Source organism: Prionailurus viverrinus, chromosome F1 (assembly GCF_022837055.1).
Source record: "Prionailurus viverrinus isolate Anna chromosome F1, UM_Priviv_1.0, whole genome shotgun sequence".
Taxonomy (NCBI): domain Eukaryota; kingdom Metazoa; phylum Chordata; class Mammalia; order Carnivora; family Felidae; genus Prionailurus; species Prionailurus viverrinus.
In genome coordinates, this window is record NC_062577.1 from 27,979,838 (window position 1) to 27,998,576 (window position 18,739).

General features: G+C 38.1%; 1 protein-coding gene across 7 annotated transcripts in view; it reads right to left on the bottom strand.

Moving 5' to 3' along the window:
* Positions 1-18,739, bottom strand: part of RPS6KC1 (ribosomal protein S6 kinase C1) — a 380,719-nt gene that overhangs the window by 349,678 nt on the left and 12,302 nt on the right. For all 7 annotated transcript variants that reach the window (XM_047840895.1, XM_047840893.1, XM_047840894.1 and 4 more), the window contains exon 3: positions 11,737-11,857. In XM_047840895.1, coding sequence (XP_047696851.1) covers positions 11,737-11,857 — 121 coding nt within the window. The remainder of the gene's footprint in view (positions 1-11,736; positions 11,858-18,739) is intronic.

Consider the following 18,739-nt stretch of genomic DNA (forward strand, 5'->3'; position numbering starts at 1 on the left):
CTTTGTCTCAAAAATAAATAAACGTAAAAAAAAAAAAAAAAATTTTTTTTTAATTTTTTTTAAAAAGTAGCAAGATCCAACAGGCATCCTAATGGTAGCCAACACCCTAGTGGCTATTCTCTAGTTGTTGGTCCTTTAGTATCATCTAAACTGCACTTGAAAGCAGTAACAATGAGAAATCATAAACAGGTAACTTCTTTATCACCACTTTTTATTTCCATTCACAGGGTCAATGTTTATTTTCCTGTGAACAGAGTAGAAAAATTATAAGTAATTTGCAATAGAAAATGCAAAACATACTTTTCATAAGAAGGTTTCCTGTGCAATATTATTTTTTTTTAATTTTTTTTTTTAATGTTTATTTTTGAGAGACAGCATGAATAGGGGAGGGTCAGAGAGAGAGGGAGACACAGAATCTGAAACAGGCTCCAGGCTCTGAGCTGTCAGCACAGAGCCTGACGCGGGGCTCGAACTCACAGACCACGAGATCATAACCTGAGCCGAAGTCAGATGCTTAAACGACTGAGCCACCCAGGCGCCCCTGTGCAATATTAGATACTATATTATTCGTGTGTGAGTACGTATACATTATATATAAGCCAGTCCCCCATTCCCAATTACCCAACAATGCTTTCTTTATTAAAAGCTGTGGGAGGAAAAATTAGATTCAAACATTCTATTTAAGCTGGTAAATCACTGGAAATAAGGGTGTCTCTCTTAGATTTATAAGCAATCTTTGGAATATTCTTTTTTTTTCTATGTAGAACAACATCCGGATATCAGAGCTTGCAACTTTTTAAAAATGCAAATGTCAACAATCAAAAACTGGTTATATGGAACGAAAAGCTGTCCTTGACCAGTAAGAAACTAGCTAGAAAAGCTTGATGCTGATTCTTTTTTTTTTTTATTAATTTTTTTTTTCAACGTTTATTTATTTTGGGGACAGAGAGAAACAGAGCATGAACGGGGGAGGGGCAGAGAGAGAGGGAGACACAGAATCGGAAACAGGCTCCAGGCTCCGAGCCATCCGCCCAGAGCCTGACGCGGGGCTCGAACTCACAGACCGCGAGATCGTGACCTGGCTGAAGTCGGACGCTTAACCGACTGCGCCACCCAGGCGCCCCGATGCTGATTCTTAACTGAACCAAAAATTCATTCCGGGTAAAAACAAAGAGAGGTCAAGATTCTTTTTTTTCTTTAATATTATTTTTAATTATTTTTTTGAAAGAAAGAGCACATATGCTAGTTGGGGAGAGGGGAGAGGAAGGGAAGTGGGGAGGGGAGAGGGGACGGGGAGAGTGGACGGGGAGAGGGGGAGAGAGGGGGAGAGAGAGAGAGAGGGAGGGAGAGAGAGAATATCTCAAGCAGGCTCTATGCTCAGTGCAGAGCCCAACATGGGGCTCCATCCCATGACCCTGGAATTATGACCGGAGCCAAAATCAGAGTCCAACACTCAACCGACTGAGCTACCCAGGCACCCCGAGAGGCCAAGGTTCTTGGGTGTGAATTCTCTCTAGTCAACAGCACCAAGAATATACCTGTAAATGAATGAGCTGGATTAATTACTCCTTGTAACGAGGGAAAATGAATGCCATTGGGAACCCTGGAGGATTTCATGAAGAGGGTGTTAGAATGGATTTACAGGATACGGGCTTGTGTTAGGTACTTTTGGGAAAGGTTTAAAGAAGTAGGGGCTTTGGTGTTGATTCTGTTGGAAAGTAGAGATAACTCTATGGTTCTATGAATTCTATCTAATTCTATAATCCTAATTTTAATAAATCTTACTATGAGGCAAGAAGAACGAAGAGAAGCTAAGGCTATAATTTATAAAGAAGCAATAGTCACTTACGGTGGCAAGGATGAGGATATGCTTGATCATTTTTGTGACTTTACCAATGTTGATGTTTTTGTCTGTGTTCAGACATGATCTTGTCTATGGTCTTGCTTTTGTCTTGATCCAAGGACACAGAGTGGCCCTGTCTAATGTTTCTGTGAAACTGCTTATGTTCAACAGGAGAACACCACAGCCTAGATGTGAATGCCAGACCAACTCTAGGAAACACCAAGGTCAAATGAATAGGTAGCACCAGGCCAATTCTCTCTTAGCTGTCAGGAACTGCTTTTCTCTTTCTCATAGGAAATCAAAGTGAGATAACAGATCTAACAAAACAAACAAAACAATGATCTAGTCCTGAGAAAGCAATCAGACAGGTGGAGACTTTGAAACCTACAAAACAAATGTCTTACACACTTTAAAAATGTCATTGTCACGAAAGACAAAAAATGTACAGGAATACTCTAGATTATCCTAGAGGCATGATCCTAGATCCAAAAACAAACCTAAAAAGGACATTTTTAGAACAACTGAGGAAATATGAATATGGACTGCATATGTGATAATATCATTGTATCAGTGTTAAATTTCTTGAGTGTGATATGGGATTATGGTTATAGGGGATAGATACATGAAACGCAGGGGTGAAATGTTACAATATCTGCAACTTGAATGGTTCAGAAAGAAAACAAGAGATACATAGAGAGTTATAAAAAATGTGGCAAATTGTTAACAATCAATGGACTAGGGCCAAAGGTATAAAAGTATTTACCACACTATTCTTCTGCAGGTTTTTCTGTAATCTTAAAAATTCTGCAAATTAAAAACAATTGAAAAAAATAAGTCCAGTGATATACCTACCGGTGAGATGTACAACTGGAAGGGGAAAACAACTAAGCCTAAAGGAAATGGAAAACTTCCTAAGGAGACTTCTTATGGTCTGAGAGGCTACCAAGAAAGTTCACAGCAGAGCAGTACAACACTAAAGTCAGAGACACAAGAGAGCATTAGAGGTAAACTGAGCACCAGAGGTACATTAGAGGTAAACTGAGCAACAGAGGATAGCTAACAATAGCAGGTATGTGTCGAGCACTGAGCTAGACACATGGCAGATAATCCACAGAACACAAAGGTATCATCCCGATCTTAACAATAAGAAAATAGACTCAGATGTTAATTTGTATACAACCACACTGCTAGTAAATAATGGTTAGAAGATCTGGGCCTAAAGCCATCTGATTCCAAAAGGCATGTTCTTTTTTTCACTATACCACGAGAATAGTCACTACATTTTTGATGGTTGTGTAAATTGTGATAGGATTCTCTTTTGCTACTGAAGTTTACATACTAAAAATGTGAGAGGAGTTAAAAATATAGACGATTAACCAACAATCCACCCCCACCCCAACCACAGCTGCTGCCTGCAGGGTTCACTGCAGTTATCAAGTATTACAAATGGACTGTACCATTTACTAAGAGAGATAAATTGCTTACTTATTAAGATTAATAAGAAACTTTCATTCTACAATATGTAAGGATGTGGAGAAAAGTTGAAGATAATCCATTAGCAACAGCGACAGCAGCCACAAATCTCGACCCGTTTAGAAACTACTCCCTTTCAGTGACAAGCGTTTGTTTAAGAAGCTGGGCTGTGTACCTCCCAATATTAAAGATATACGGATGCAGTTAAATTCCACAGTACAGAAGGTATAAAATAAAATTTCCTTCCTCCCACACCCTGAGGGGGTCCATACATTACACAAATGTGTGCAGATTATGTCTTCACACAATTATGTATGTCTATTCAAACACAGATGGGATCTCACCAAATGTACTGCTGTGCAACATTTGTTGTCTGTGTCTAAAAAATATAGCTTGGACATCTTTCCACACCAGTATATTTCAAATAGCTAAATAAGTCCATTAATTGGCTAAACATTATGGCATATCTGTACAATCACATAATGAGAAAATTCAGCTTATGTGCAGTTTTCTTCTATGAAAATGCTGCAAAGAACACCCATATGCATGTACCTATGTGTGCACACAATTGTGTGTGTGTGTACATTCTCAAAATGTGATCTGCAGACTGCTGGGGTTCCCTAAAGGCCTTGCAAGGGATCGACAAGGTCAGAACCATTTTCATAATACTATTAAGACAACAGTTGCATTTTTCACCACATCGACATCTGCACAGATCAACTAAAAGCAATGGCAGTAAAACTGCAAACCTCGGAGCATGAATCAAGACAATGGCACCAAACTGTACTTACTAGTAATCACCATACTCCTGACTGCTACTCACTCATACTCAAAAAATTTTTAAATGCCAGTTTCACTTAAGAATGACCTTGATGAAGCAATAAAAATTATTAACTTTACTAAATTTCAACTCCTGAGATCATTTCTAGAAAAAAAAAAAAAACTTCAACCATTGAGATTTGGATATCTGGCAGAAACTTCCTCAAAACAAAACAAAACAAGACAAAACCCACATAAACAGGGTGCCTGGGTGGCTCAGTCAGATGAGCGTCCGGCTTCGGCTCAGGTCACGATCTCGCGGTCCGTGAGTTCGAGCCCCGTGTCGGGCTCTATGCTGACAGCTCAGTCCCTGGAGCCTGCTTCGGATTCTGTGTCTCCCTCTCTCTCTGCCCCTAACCCACTCACATTCTGTCTCCGTCTCTCTCAAAAATAAAAATTAGAAAAAAACCCACATAAATAAAGTGGGCCCAATCCTCAAGGAAAACTACCAATAGCATTGTTGTCAGTGATGGAATTCAAGGCATTAAGTCGCTGCAAGCTTGACAGCTTTCTAATACTTAAAATATTTCCTTTAAAGATCTGTGGTACTATTAACCATTCGGGGATATTATACAATTAAATGGGTCAACATATGCAACATCTGCATAACTAAGGGAACTGATATTTTTCACGTGACCAACGCATGATATTACAAGGTCATGCACAGGTAAAAGATGCATTCAAATTTAAGACAGATTAATGAATTTTAATACAACAAAGTCCGAAATAATGAATTCTAATATAACAAAGTACCAAAGGTTTGTTGATAGGATTTCAGATTCCATAACGCAACTAAACTTTTAAGAAATTACAACTTACTAAGTTTGGGTGTATCTTCAATTATCTGAAAAGCTATTAAAATACTCCTCCCTTTTTCAACTACATCATCTGCATGACCCTGAATTTTCTCCACATGCTTCAATTAAAGCAATGTGTCACCACCAAATGGATCCAGAAGCAAATATGAAAATCTAGCTGTCTTTTCTTGATCTAAGCACTAACTCACAAATGTAAGTTAATGCCATTCTTACAATTTTTTTCCTTTGGAAAAGCTATTTTTCATAAAAATATTAATATGCAGAGGAGGCCTGGCTGGCTCAGTTGGTACAGCAGCAACTCCTGATTTCAGGGTCATGAGTTTGAGCCCCACGTTGGGTATAGAAGTTAAAATTTTTTTTTAATTTAAATAAAAAAAAATATTAACTTGTAATATACTCTATTTTTCATTTTATACAATAATATTTTTAAATTTCTAGTAAATATTAACAGGTCCAACTACATAAACAGTATTTTGAGATGTTCAATAATTTTTAAGATTGCTAAGGAGACTTCTGAGACTAAAACATCTAACAATCATTGATAAATATCTTTTTTCATTAATAAATATCTCTTATGCAGAGGTGAGAACAGATATGTAGTAAAATTTATTAAAAACAGCCTTGTTAGAAAAAGATATATTTTTTTTTTTTGTAAATTTTTTTTTTTAACATTTATTTACTTTGGAGACAGAGAGAAACAGAGCATGAACGGAGGAGGGTCAGAGAGAGAGAGGGAGACACAGAATCTGAAGCAGGCTCCAGGCTCCGAGCTGTCAGCACAGAGCCCGACGCGGGGCTCAAACTCACAAGCTGTGAGATCATGACCTGAGCCAAAGTCGGACGCTTAACCGACTGAGCCACCTACGCGCCCCGAAAAAGATGTATTTTAAACTGACTTCCAAAAACTGTGCAAATTTATACTCTTCCTGTTGTGCCTTTATATCCCCATACTAAGTATAACCTAACTTTTTAATTTTTGCCTTGAGATTGACTTTCAATGATCTCACTGCATATAACTACTTCGTCTCTTAAATCCTAACTCATTCTTTTTGTTCAACTTATTTTTTAGGCAATTATGTGTCAGGCTTGGTCCTGACATAAGTGAGAATAAAGCAGCCTCTAATCACACAGTTGTGTCTAGGAAACAGAGAGAAAGAGGGAGGAAAAGACAGCTAAGTATGAGGGAGGTTTCTTATTTTTTAGAATATACCAAGAACATCTTTTGGTGTGAGTTCAGAAGCATGATTCTTAAAACTCCTCAGATTGGGGAATTTTTTTAATTATTTGCATCGTCATAATTAAAGTAGGGTGTCACTGGGGTTAATATCCCAAATAGATAAAGAATTCATACAATTCAACACCAAAAAAAAAAAATGATACAGTTAAAAAAATGGGTAGAGGATCTAAGTAGACATATTCCAAGGAAGACACACAGATAGCCAACAGACACATGAAAAGATGCTTATCACTCCTCATCAGGGAAATGCACATCAAAACCACAATGAGATATCTACTTCACACTTGTCAGGGCTGTGATCAAAAAGACAAGAAACATGGGGCGCCTGGGTGGCTCGGTCGGTTGAGCGTCCGACTTCGGCTCAGGTCACGATCTCGCGGTCCGTGAGTTCGAGCCCCGCGTCGGGCTCTGGGCTGACGGCTCAGAGCCTGGTGCCTGTTTCGGATTCTGTGTCTCCCTCTCTCTCTGCCCCTCCCCTGTTCATGCTCTGTCTCTCTCTGTCTCAAAAATAAATAAACGTTAAAAAAAATTTTTTGTTTTAAATAAAAAAAAAAAAAGACAAGAAACAACAGGTATTAGCAAAGATGTGGAGGAAGGGAATCCTCTTACAACTTTTGGTGGAAATGTAAACTGGTGCGGCCACTGTGGAAAACAGTGTGGAGGTTCTTTAAAACATTAAAAATAGAACCACCATAAGATCCAGCAATTCCAATTCTAGGTATTTATCTGAAGAAAATGAAACCACTAATTCAAAACGAAATATGCACCCCATGTTCATTTCAATATTACTTATAACAGCCAAGATCTGGAAGCAATCTAAGTGTCTATCAACAAAGGAAATTATAAAGAAGATGTGGTACTGGGGCGCCCGGGAGGCTCCATCAGTTAAGTGTCCAACTCTTGATTTCAGCTCAGGTCATGATCTTGTGGTTCGTAAGCTCAAGCCTCACTTCTGGCTCTGCACTGGCAGTGTGGATTCTCTCTCTCTCTCTTTCTCTGTCTCTCTCTCTCTGCCCCTCCTGTGCTCTGTTTCTCAAAATAAATAAATAAACTATAAAAAAAAAAAAAAGATGTGGTATACATAAACACACACACACACACAATGGTATATTACTCAGCCATAAAAAAGAACGAAATCTTACCAGTTATGACAATACAGATGAACCTAGAGGGTAGTATGCTAAGTGAAATAAGTGAGAGAAAGACATTTACAGTACAATTTCACTTACATATGGAATCTAAAAAACAAATGAGCAAACGAAACAAACAGATTCATAAATACAGAGAACAAAACTGTGGTTGCCAGAGGGGAAGGAGTTTAGAGAGAGGCAAAATATATTTGGTGAAGGGGATTAAGAGGTATAAACTTCCAGTTATAAAATAAGTCACAGGGATGTAAAGTATAACATAGGGAATACAGTCAATAATATCTTAATAATTTTGCATGATGACAGATGGTACTATCATTGCATGGAGTTCATAATGTATGTAAATGTTTAATCACTATGTTGTACACCTGAAATTCATGTCATATTATATGTCAATTGTACTTCAATTTTAAAAAATCTTTAAAAGAAGTAGACTACCACAAAACTTAAAAACTTGATGGTAAGGATGCCACATACTAAAGAACCTCTCTTTCAGAATTTCTAGATCATAATGCTCACTTAGCTACAGAAGACTAAGTTTAAAGACAGAAGCTGAGTCATCATACCCACAGTGCCTATTTTTAAAATGTTTCTTGAATTAAGTGTGCTTTTAAAATTTCCACATAATTATGGTTGGGTTGATATTAATCAAAGAAGACTCTTAATAGCAGCAAAATCATGGTCCCAAGAGGTAGCAGCTCAATGGCAAAACACAACTATACTTTTAATCCGAAAACTGTCAGGAAAACAAGAAAGAAACCATAGATACTGGGTAATAACGATGAACAGAAGGCACCAAAAATGTGAACACCATGGAATGTTGGGGCTCCAAGACCCAAAAGCAAGCAAAGATTAACGAGAGTTTATGGATCCCCTAATGCTTCCTAGAGGAACAAAACGATGGTGTCATAAAAACTAATGGTCCTATTGCTACTGACCACATCCCTCAATTGCTTTTCACCCAAGAAAATACAAATGCTATCCTTTGTAATTATGAACCTCAGATATCTCTTTACATTAGTTATATTTCAAGATATCATTATAGATCATGCAATTTTTTTTAATGTTTATTAATTTTTGACAGAGAGCGAGCAAGAGAGAGAGAGTCTGGGTGGGGAGGAGCAGAGAGAGAGGGAGACAGAATCTGAAGCAGGCTCCAGGCTCTGAGCTGTCAGCACAGAGCCCGACACGGGGCTCAAACTCACAAACCGTGAGATCATGACCTGACCCGAAGTCAGACGTTTAACCGACTGAGCCACCCAGGCGCCCCTATCATGAATTGTTAATATTAAGTATTTGTTAACATTAAAGAATTGTAGCAAAAAAGCTGTTGATGGCCACTCCATTCTGGAATAATGGCATAAATGCCACTGATGTTACTATACCATTATGTGTCTCTGTATCTTGTCCCCAGATCTCAAGGAGTTGTGAAACATGCAAAATATCCTGCAGAAGCAAGTGTAAATAAAGCTCAGTGAATACTGTGGTCCTGCAATCAACCTGAAAAAATCACTATTCCGTGTAAACTACAAGCCGATGGAAACTGGATAATTTCAAATCATTCAGACTTCTTCCTAAATCAAAGAGAGCATCAGTAGGGTCAGTGTAGAGACCAAATCCACATAGTAATTTGAACAAGGAAAGCTTAATATAAAGACTATTAGACAACAGTTTAACTTATTAAAACTCTGAAGAATACCCCAGGGAAAAGGAAAGTATCCAAGGAAGGAACAACCTGGAAGGGGAACCCTCCCCAAAGCTGGGATTGGGATCCTCCTGGAGAAGATGTGGTTGTAGTCACTGAATGGGAGAGAAGTTAAAGTTAGCTGGATTTCTTGGGCCAGAGGTGGGCCACAGTGCCAGGAAAGCAAGAAAGACCCCTCCAGAGTTCACATGAGACAAGACTAGGAGACGAGCAACACAAGAGTCACAATGCCGGGAGCCCACTTACAAGCAAAGTAACACAAGGCCTGGAGTACACAATGTCTGTGTTGGAAAGGTCGTGGGAAACAAGTTTCTGGGGTAAAGGCAGGCCAAGGCCGGCAGATAGGCATGCAGGAGAGCGGGGAATCAGGAGCCTGCTCACCTGCAAAGCAACAAGGTCTGGGGTTCACAGTGCCTGCAGGAAACAACCTTCAGGAAGTCAGAGAGTCAGAAGCCCACTCTCCAATAGATCTGGGGTGCCTTGGGGTACTCAACTAAGTGGCCACCAAACTGGCTGGGGATGCAAGCTTATCAGCAGACTGTGCTTTAGGTGTACAGCTGAGGCAAAATGCCTCTGGCAACAGTGCAGGGGGAGCAAAAAGAAAAACAAAATTCATAGCACACTGGAAGATGGAAGAGAAGCCCCTTTACCCTCCTTCAGTGCCCCTTCCAGCATCCTCGACTGTGAACAGCATACTCTATAAAGGAAAAATTCTGAAAGAGTCCAATCCATTCATGTAGAACAGAAAATGAAAGAAGGAACTTGAAGCTAAGAGGAAATAAACAGATAACTGGCATGGCTTCTTAGAATTACCAATATAAAAACCCTAGGAATTCCAGGCCTATCTTGAAAGGCAGCAATTTCCCCAATGTCAATGAGAACTACAGCTGGTATCAGAATATACTCTACAAAGCCACTGCACAAAAATCAACATGGTACAGAAATAGGTATTACTATAAAAATAAACAAATGCCACAAAAGAAAAAACTTTTAATTAGTGGCAATGCATGTGAAAAGTTAATGTGTAATGAAGACGGCATCCATTTCATTGGGAAAAATACATATTATTTAATAAATACCTTAGATGTCTATCCATCTGAAAGAAACATAAAAATGAAGTATTATCTGACATCCCATTCAAATATAAATTCCACATGGATATTAAAAAGAATTTTTTTAGGGGCGGCTGGGTGGCTCAATTGGTTAAGCGTCCAACTTCAGCTCACGTCACGATCTTGTGGTTCGTGGGTTTGAGCCCTGTATCGGGCTCTGTGCCGACAGCTCAGAGCCTGGAGCCTGCTTCAGATTCTGTGTCTCCCTCTCTCAAAAATAAATAAACATTAAAAAAATTTTTTTTTAATTTTTTTAAGCTCTAAAAATCATCTCATGAGCAAATGGAGGAATTGGGAGACATTTCTAACCAAGACCAGAAATCCAAAATCTTAGGGGATGGAGGGGGCAGGAATAGAAGTGAACATACAAAAATTTGCTGGGAAAAGCTATTACAAACAATTGTAAAATATATACATGTAGTGTATATAAATGTATACATCGCTCATACACATATGTATGCAGATGTGCATATGAGTCAAGTATGTACAATGTATGCAATGTGCATAAATGCATGTTTCCTGACTCCATCTGCTGAAAGAACACAAAAGCGATTTGCAATGAGTATATCTACTACCCAAATAATGGTCTCTGCAGCAGCCAGGGTCCACCCCGAAAATGGAGTCCACACAGCAATTTGAACAGAGAAAGTCTTACAAAGAATCATTAACTATTTGCACAGGATTAACTACTAAAAGGGAAGAACAGAGAACTCTAAGGAATACCCTAGAGTTCAGGGAGAGAACCAGAGGCAAGAGTTGGAAGGAGCATCTCCTTCTCAAGTTGGAGTTCACATCTCACTGGAGATAGTGTGGCTGCGGCACACTGAATGAGAAAATTAGCTGGGTTACCCCAGCTAGAGCTGTCCTATGGCAGGAAGGCCAAAGTTGAGGGACAAGAACATGCAGGCTGGGACTGATAAGCAGGAAACTCTCTGCTGTGGTGTCAGCATGTCAAGAGCAGAAGGCAGGGAGCCGCAGGCAGGAACTGGCAACAGAATCTGCTAGAGCATGAGCGCCATTGAAGTATCTATCACACACACACCACCGGCAGCAGGGCAAGCAGGAACAGAGGACCGAGACTCTCTGTGCCTCAGTTTTGTGTTAACATCTTGCAAAGCCACGAACCTAACAGGTGTTACTCAATCAGTATACCCAGAGCCCATCCCAAAATGTCCGCATCTGGCCTGGTTGGGTGCCTCAAACCACAACCATTCACATTATAAGGAAGGTATCAGAAAAAATATACAAAGTAAAAACTTTTCAAAATCTCCAAATTTCAGAACTATAATTCAATATCATCTCTTGTTGTGTTCCCACATGTTTTTATTTTTTATTTGCTTGACGGGCCGGAGTTGGAGTTGTTGGTATGGTGTTGTTTCACAAAAGGGAAGAATAAATGCATTCTGAGTAATCAACCTATACCACGAACGTGAAAAAATAACTTCAAGTGCATGCTGCATGATGTGAATGATCTTTATAAAGGGCTTTTGATTTCACAGTACAGTATTTCAGGGTTCAGCACATACACATGATTAGCCAATCATCACTTTTTAAAGTCACAATTTCAAAATCGTCACTTACCAAACACTATCCCTTTAGCAAATGGAGGAAACAATTCTGAATGTCGGAATAAGTTTTTGTGAATTTGCCATAGTTCTTTGTGTAGTTTCTTAAAGTCACTGTATCTCTTCCATACGATTATCTAAAGAGAAAGGAAAATTAAATGTGTACCCCACAGTGAAACTACATAGGTTCAGATATCTGAACAAATAATCTTTTTCCATTAAAGAGCTCAAACTGTCATGCAAAGGCAAACAAATATATGTTTGAACCAACATAGTTAACTGTCTCAAATTAAATAATAATAGTTAATTAAAAATATAAAGTAGCTGGGGCACTTGGGTGGCTTAGTCGGGTGTGTCCGATTCTTGATTTCAGCTCAGGTCATGATCCCAGGGTGGTGGGATTGAGCTCTGTGTCAGGCTCTGCACTAAGCATGGAGCCTACTTAAGATTCTCTCTCTCCCTCTGCCCCTCTCCCCCACTCGCGCACACACTCTCTATCTCTAAAATAAAATTATAGACACACACACACACACACACACACATACACACACACACACCATGCAAAACAGCAATTCTTTCTCTAACTTTTCTGCTTTGGTTTTTAAATTTCATTTTAAACAAGTACTGTTGGGGCGCCTGGGTGGCGCAGTCGGTTAAGCGTCCGACTTCAGCCAGGTCACGATCTCACGGCCCGTGAGTTCGAGCCCCGTGTCAGGCTCTGGGTTGATGGCTCGGAGCCTGGAGCCTGTTTCCCATTCTGTGTCTCCCTCTCTCTGCCCCTCCCCCGTTCATGCTCTGTCTCTCTCTGTCCCAAAAATAAATAAACGTTGAAAAAAAAAAAAAAACTTAAACAAGTACTGTTTTCTTCATACTGCAAAAATATTCAACCTGGTACAAAGAAGGTCTATCTAAAATGTCACTTAACCTCTTCAAAAATCAATTACTATTGGCCTGAAACAAGCCAGATGTCAAAATACATATTCTGTCTCAAAAACAGCATGTTTATACACACAAAATAATTAATTTAGACAATGTTTAAACATCAAATACCCACACACCATTTGCCTAGAAGGATAAACTAATTAATATGGAAAAAGAAATGGTTGTGTAGCAAGTAATTAACCTGAACGTTTACATTTCATAAATCTTATTTCACAAATCCCAGTTAAAAGTAATAGTAAAGATTTCTTAAGGCAAGATGAATCCTGAAAACAATACCATGAAACCTCGTATATTTCAACACAGAAAATAAGTCATCCAGATTATAAAACACGTAAAGTTTACTTCCATTAACTTGAATTACTATTTAACCTTATTCAGATTAAATTAGTAAAAAGAAAACAGATTTGACACAACTTTGATATCACTGATTCGGCCCCTCAGTCTCCACAAATAGGGTAAAACTGAGTTTTAAATTTCATTACTGGTATACTAGGGTCTTTGCTTCTTAAAAACCTAAGAACTTCTAACGAACTCAATAGAGTGTAACGCCAATAAGCAAATCTTAGGCCATGCAGGTAATCAAGTGTGATTTAAGAGACTCTTGTCAAAAAATTACTCTCTGCATGTAAGAAATTCTTCACTAAACTTTATCATACTGCCTAAAATTCTACCATGATGAGTTTCTTGTTTTTAATATAGTTATTAATCCTAGGAGACTAGTCAGACTATAATATGAATTAATCTAAACTGTCTCCTCTGGATGCTTCCTTTCATTTATTTACTCAACAACAAAAATAGTCATCAAAACAATTATTTTCAAGAGCCTATTCTGTGCTAGGCTCTCTGTAAGCACAAAGGATGAAGAAATGAGAACGCAGCACCTGCCTTCAAAGACTTCCCAGCCTAGTTGGGCAGGATAAGCCAACACAGTGATGATGTCACAAGACAGTGTGATAGATGCAGACAAGGAAGCCCAAGGGAGTTATGGAAGGAGCACCTACAGAAGCTCTTATCTTAGGTAAGCATACTGAAAGGAAGTAGCAATTAGACCAACAAAAATAGAGAGAGAAGGGACTGGGGATGAAGTTTGTAAAGGAGAGTGAGAGGTCAAATATAATTAGTAGAATTTGGGCTTTTGCAACTGAATAAATCATGGTCCTACTCTCTAAGGTGAAGAAAAAGGGAGAAGAAACTTTTAAGATAAGAACAAAGTTCAATTTTAGACATATTTGACACAGATTTGGAGTTCAAGAGTGAGAACTAAGCAAGATGTATTAATTTGGGAATCATCAGCAGAGAGGTGGCAATCACTCAGGAAAGGTTTCTCAGCATCAGTAATGTGAGGAATCTAACAACAAAACAATGGCAAACCCTAACACTGAGAGGCCAGCCAGAAGTAAGGAAGAGGAAACCAAGTGCAAAGTAAGTGTTTAAGAAGCTTAGCTGTGGGGCACCTGGGTGGCTCAGTCAGTTAAGCATCCGACTTGGGTCGGATCTCACAGCTTGTAAGTTCGAGCCCTGCGTCGGGCTCTGTGCTGACAGCTCGGAGCCTGGAGCCTGCTTCAGATTCTGTGTCTCTCTCTCTCTCTGTCCCAAACCCACTTGCATTCTGTCTCTGTCTCTCTCAAAAATAAATATTTTTTTAAAAAGTTAAAAAAAAAAAAAAAAAGCTTAGTTGTGCCATGACACAGTCCACTGGGATGGAAGAAGAGATTTTATTTTAAAACAAAAGTGAATGGGACAAAAGCTGACAGCAAAGAACCAAGAGTCCCAGTAAAAGACAGAGCAAGAGGAGCTAACAACTAAGACAGCCAAAACAACACTCGAAAAGGAAACGGTCTCTGGACAGTGAGCTTACAAGTGACTTCAATTTTCATATTTTTTGCTTCTCTGTAGTTTCTAGTTTCGATATGGGAAAATAATTCTATCATAGGAAAAACAACAATGTTATTTTTATATTTTTAAAACATATCAAATTACAATGGCACCATGTTGCCAACGGCTTAAGGAAGAAATGGGTGATGGGCTTTGCATATGGTAAATGCCATCCCCAAAGCCTTTATAAACGAGATATAAGAGCTATTTGAAAGACTGTAGCTCTTAGAAACAATTAAATTAAATTAAATCTGCAGATAAAATTTCTATTCTAGTTAGGGCCATTTTTAAATAAAGGCAGAGTAACTTAAGGGGCAAAAGTTAACAACTTAATCACAATAATGATAATAACATGGTCTATAAACTGGCAGATAGTCTATCAGAGTAAGAATTAGAGCCCCAAAGGTGAGACTCTTCATCATGCCTAATTTATTCACTCACATACTCCTTATTCTCAACACTGAAGCTACAGAACCAAAATACCTAAGAGCAAATATAAACCCTCAAGAAATGAAGGAAACCAAAGCATCACAAAGTGTCACCATCTACTGCCTTTTTTTCTTCATACTCCTTCTAACCTTGGACATTTCTAGAAATCTTCCAAATGGAGAAGTGAACAAAAGCATACTTCCATTACATTAGCAAGTACTGATGTTTGTAACTGGACTACACAAAGTCCCAAAAGATGCATGCAAAAAATTACTTTCCCTAATAATTCTTTCCTATTACAAAAAAAGTTGCATAATAGCTATTGCTTTATTGAACCAACCCTGCAGAAATTTCTTATTCGTGAAAGTTACTTTGCATAAAATTCCTCAATTAAATATTACTTCAGTGACAATCCTATATAGACTACCACTTTAGTAAAAGCTTAACTTGCATTAAAACATTCCCTTAAAATAATTTTTACAGAAAATAAATGTTATCTTTTCAGATAATTTCACTTAATGAGAGCAAAAACCTGTAGATCTCATAAACAAAGCCACTCATTCAATTAAGTCTGTCCTCTGATAGAGTATTTAAAATTGCTGAATCATCTTTTCTTGCAACCAACGTCACTACCATATTTCCTTATGGATTTTCTTTCTCGCCTTTTCAAGACTCTTCTTTCCCTTGACACATTTCTGTTTTCAAATAGTTTTTTAAAAATTATTTTATTTATGAAATGACTTAACAGATTTCTGATGTGATAACATAGAAAGTTCTATTTCAGTTCTCCTTTCCCAAATTTCACCAGTGAAATCTACTATCTATAGAGAAACAGAGTTATAGGTTACTTTTTTTTTTTAAGGTAGGGGAGGGAGAGCACAATGTATCTCTAGTTCTTTCTTTTCTGCAGGTGTTCATGCTTTTGAGAATCGACTGAATGAGAGGCCCCATTAACTGCTGCTGTCCCCTCAGATTTTCCCATGCTGCTATTAAAAAATAAAAACTTAGAGGGCGCCTGGGTGGCTCCGTTGTTAAGTGTCCAACTCTTGATTTCAGCTCAGGTCATGATCTCACAGTTGTGAGACTGAGCCGAGAGTGGGGCTCCATGCTTAGCATGGAGCCTGCTTGGGATTCTCTCTCCCTCTCTCTCTGTCCCTCCCCCACTTGTCTTTCTCTCAAAATAAATAAACATTTTCAAAATATATAAAATAAAAATTAGAGGGAATTTTTTTTAAGTTTATTTATTTATTTTGGGTGACAGAGCGTGAGTAGGGAAGGGGCAGAAAAATCAGGGTCCAAGCAGGCGCCACACTATCGGCATGGAGCCCAACTCCAGCTCGAACTCCCAAACCATGAGATCATGACCTGAGCCGAAATCAAGAGTCAGTGGTTCAATCGACTGAGCCACCCAGGTGCTCCTTTAGAGGGAATTTTTAAGGGATAAAAAACAATTTTTTTTTAATCTATCCTGGATAATTTTAAGTTTATTCCATGTGGGTATTTCAGCATTCTTAGTTAGAAGACACTGCTACCCGGTAGCATGTGCCAAGCATGTGCGAATACATCTATCAAAGAAAACCAGAAAAGGAAACCAGCAAAACGTCGCTGGTTTTAGAAGGATAGCATATTACTGGCCCTATATTTGGTTGGACTAACAGTACATCTTCTAATCCTCGATAGCTCTTGGGAAGCCTGATTAAATTCTAAAACAGTTAACTAAATGAATCTGTTAACAGGAGAGAGAAAGTGAAAGGCAAGAAAATGGAAACAAATTCTGGGTAGTGAATTTCTCTCCTAAATGAGAATTCCAATGTTTAAATGAAATACATGAGAAGCTAAAGTGTTGTTATAATTTCTAAGTCATTTTATATTTTAAGAAGCCAACCAGACAGAAGACATTTTAAAAAATTTTTATATCATTTCTAACAAAGGACCATGCAATCATCTAACTAAAGGACACTTACAAGAGTATTCTGATGAATGGTTCACCAACAGTTGTTATTATAAAAGAGTTTTCCCCAAAAAAGGATTAAGGAAATGGCAGAGAGTATGTTCATGGATGGGTTGGTTCAGGATTCTCCCTGGAAAATGGGAACATCAAGCTACAAACTACAGCATAGCAATCAGACAATGTATTCAAAGGAAATACAACCCATTTTTAATTTTAACAGAGTTGTAAAATTTCAAAAGCAGAACAGCCTATACTATTAATTCAACATAATTAGAAGAATTTTAAAGAAAGTTCACACTAACCAATTGACACTTAAGTAGAGAGAGTACTTTAAAGAATGGTGCAAATTACTTTCACTTCCTTTTTGGGAGGATATAGACATAGAAATTGATATATCCTTTTCTTCCAAGATAACAATATTACAATATTCCCTTCCTGGCTACTGAGGGGGAAAAGTGAGATATCTTAAAATCCCTAAGGAAAATAGTACGAAATCTTTTAAACTCTTTTTAACCATAGGACAAAAACAAATACTGGATCAAATATAGCAAGAAATGATCATGTATAAAAGTTCAAATATGGTCTAAGCCTGATGGTCACACACTCAAATCAACCAGTACCAAACAATCAACTTAAATGTATGAATCAAGCCAGGCTTAAGTAAGGAGCAGTGGGACTTGTTAGCAAATACATACTCCACCTAAACTCATTAAAATTTAAATGGAAAAAAAAAAAAAACTGCTGTAGAATCAAGAATGCCAATTTATAATGTCTTTTTTAAACACTTCAGTAAGAAAAAAATTTCCCCAACATACGTGCTTCTAATCATAGTGTAAATGAGCAGGTAAATAAAATAATGAAAGTAAATCAAAAAAAATGTTAAAAGAAACAAGCTCCTCAGCTAGGATTCCTAAGGGCGCAAAGTAATTACAAATAGAGAATTATACAGCGTTAAGCAAAAACACAACAAGCTGGCGTCATTTTAGAGAAGAGTCGGCAAAAGAACAACAAATTTAAAAAAGAAACAGTTACACCCAAAGCAGTTTTCCAAGCTGTCAACATGCCAACTCAATATAAAAGTGAAAGTAAGGGTGCCTGGGTGGCTCAGTCGGTTGAGTGTCCAAATTCGGCTCAGGTCATAATCTCACTGTTCCGTGAGTTCCAACCCTGCGTCGGGTTTGCAGCTGTCAGCACAGAGCCCCTTTGGATCCTCTGTCCCCCCTTCTCTCTGCCCCTCCCCAGGTCATGCTGTCTCTCAAAAATAAATGAACATTTAAAAAAAGTCAAAGTAGACAGGAACCCATAATTTATTATGATGATCTTTAAAATTAATATTAGTTACTCAAATACTTTTCATTTTTTATTAGTTATCATGACTTTGAAATAAATAAGAGCTCTTAACTTATACTGAAACCTTATGTTAGTTATCAAAAATATTATCACAGGGGTGCCTGGGTGGCTCAGTCGGTTGAGCATCCAACTTTGGCTCAGGTCATGATCTCAGGTTCGAGCCCCACGTCGGGCTCTGTGCTGACAGCTCAGAGCCTGGAGCCTGCTTCAGATTCTGTGTCTCCCTCTCTCTCTGCCCCTCCCCCACTCATGCTCTGCCTCTCTCTGTCTCAGAAATAAATAAATATTAAAAACAAAAATAAAAAAAATATATTATCACATTAAACAGCACTATAATTCCTTAAATTCTTCCTCATGTAACTTAACATGTACTTAACAGATCTAGACAAACATAAATATAGACATACCAATATTCAGTTTCCTCAACAAAGCATTTAATTAAATTTGTATCAAATATATAAAATAAAATTTT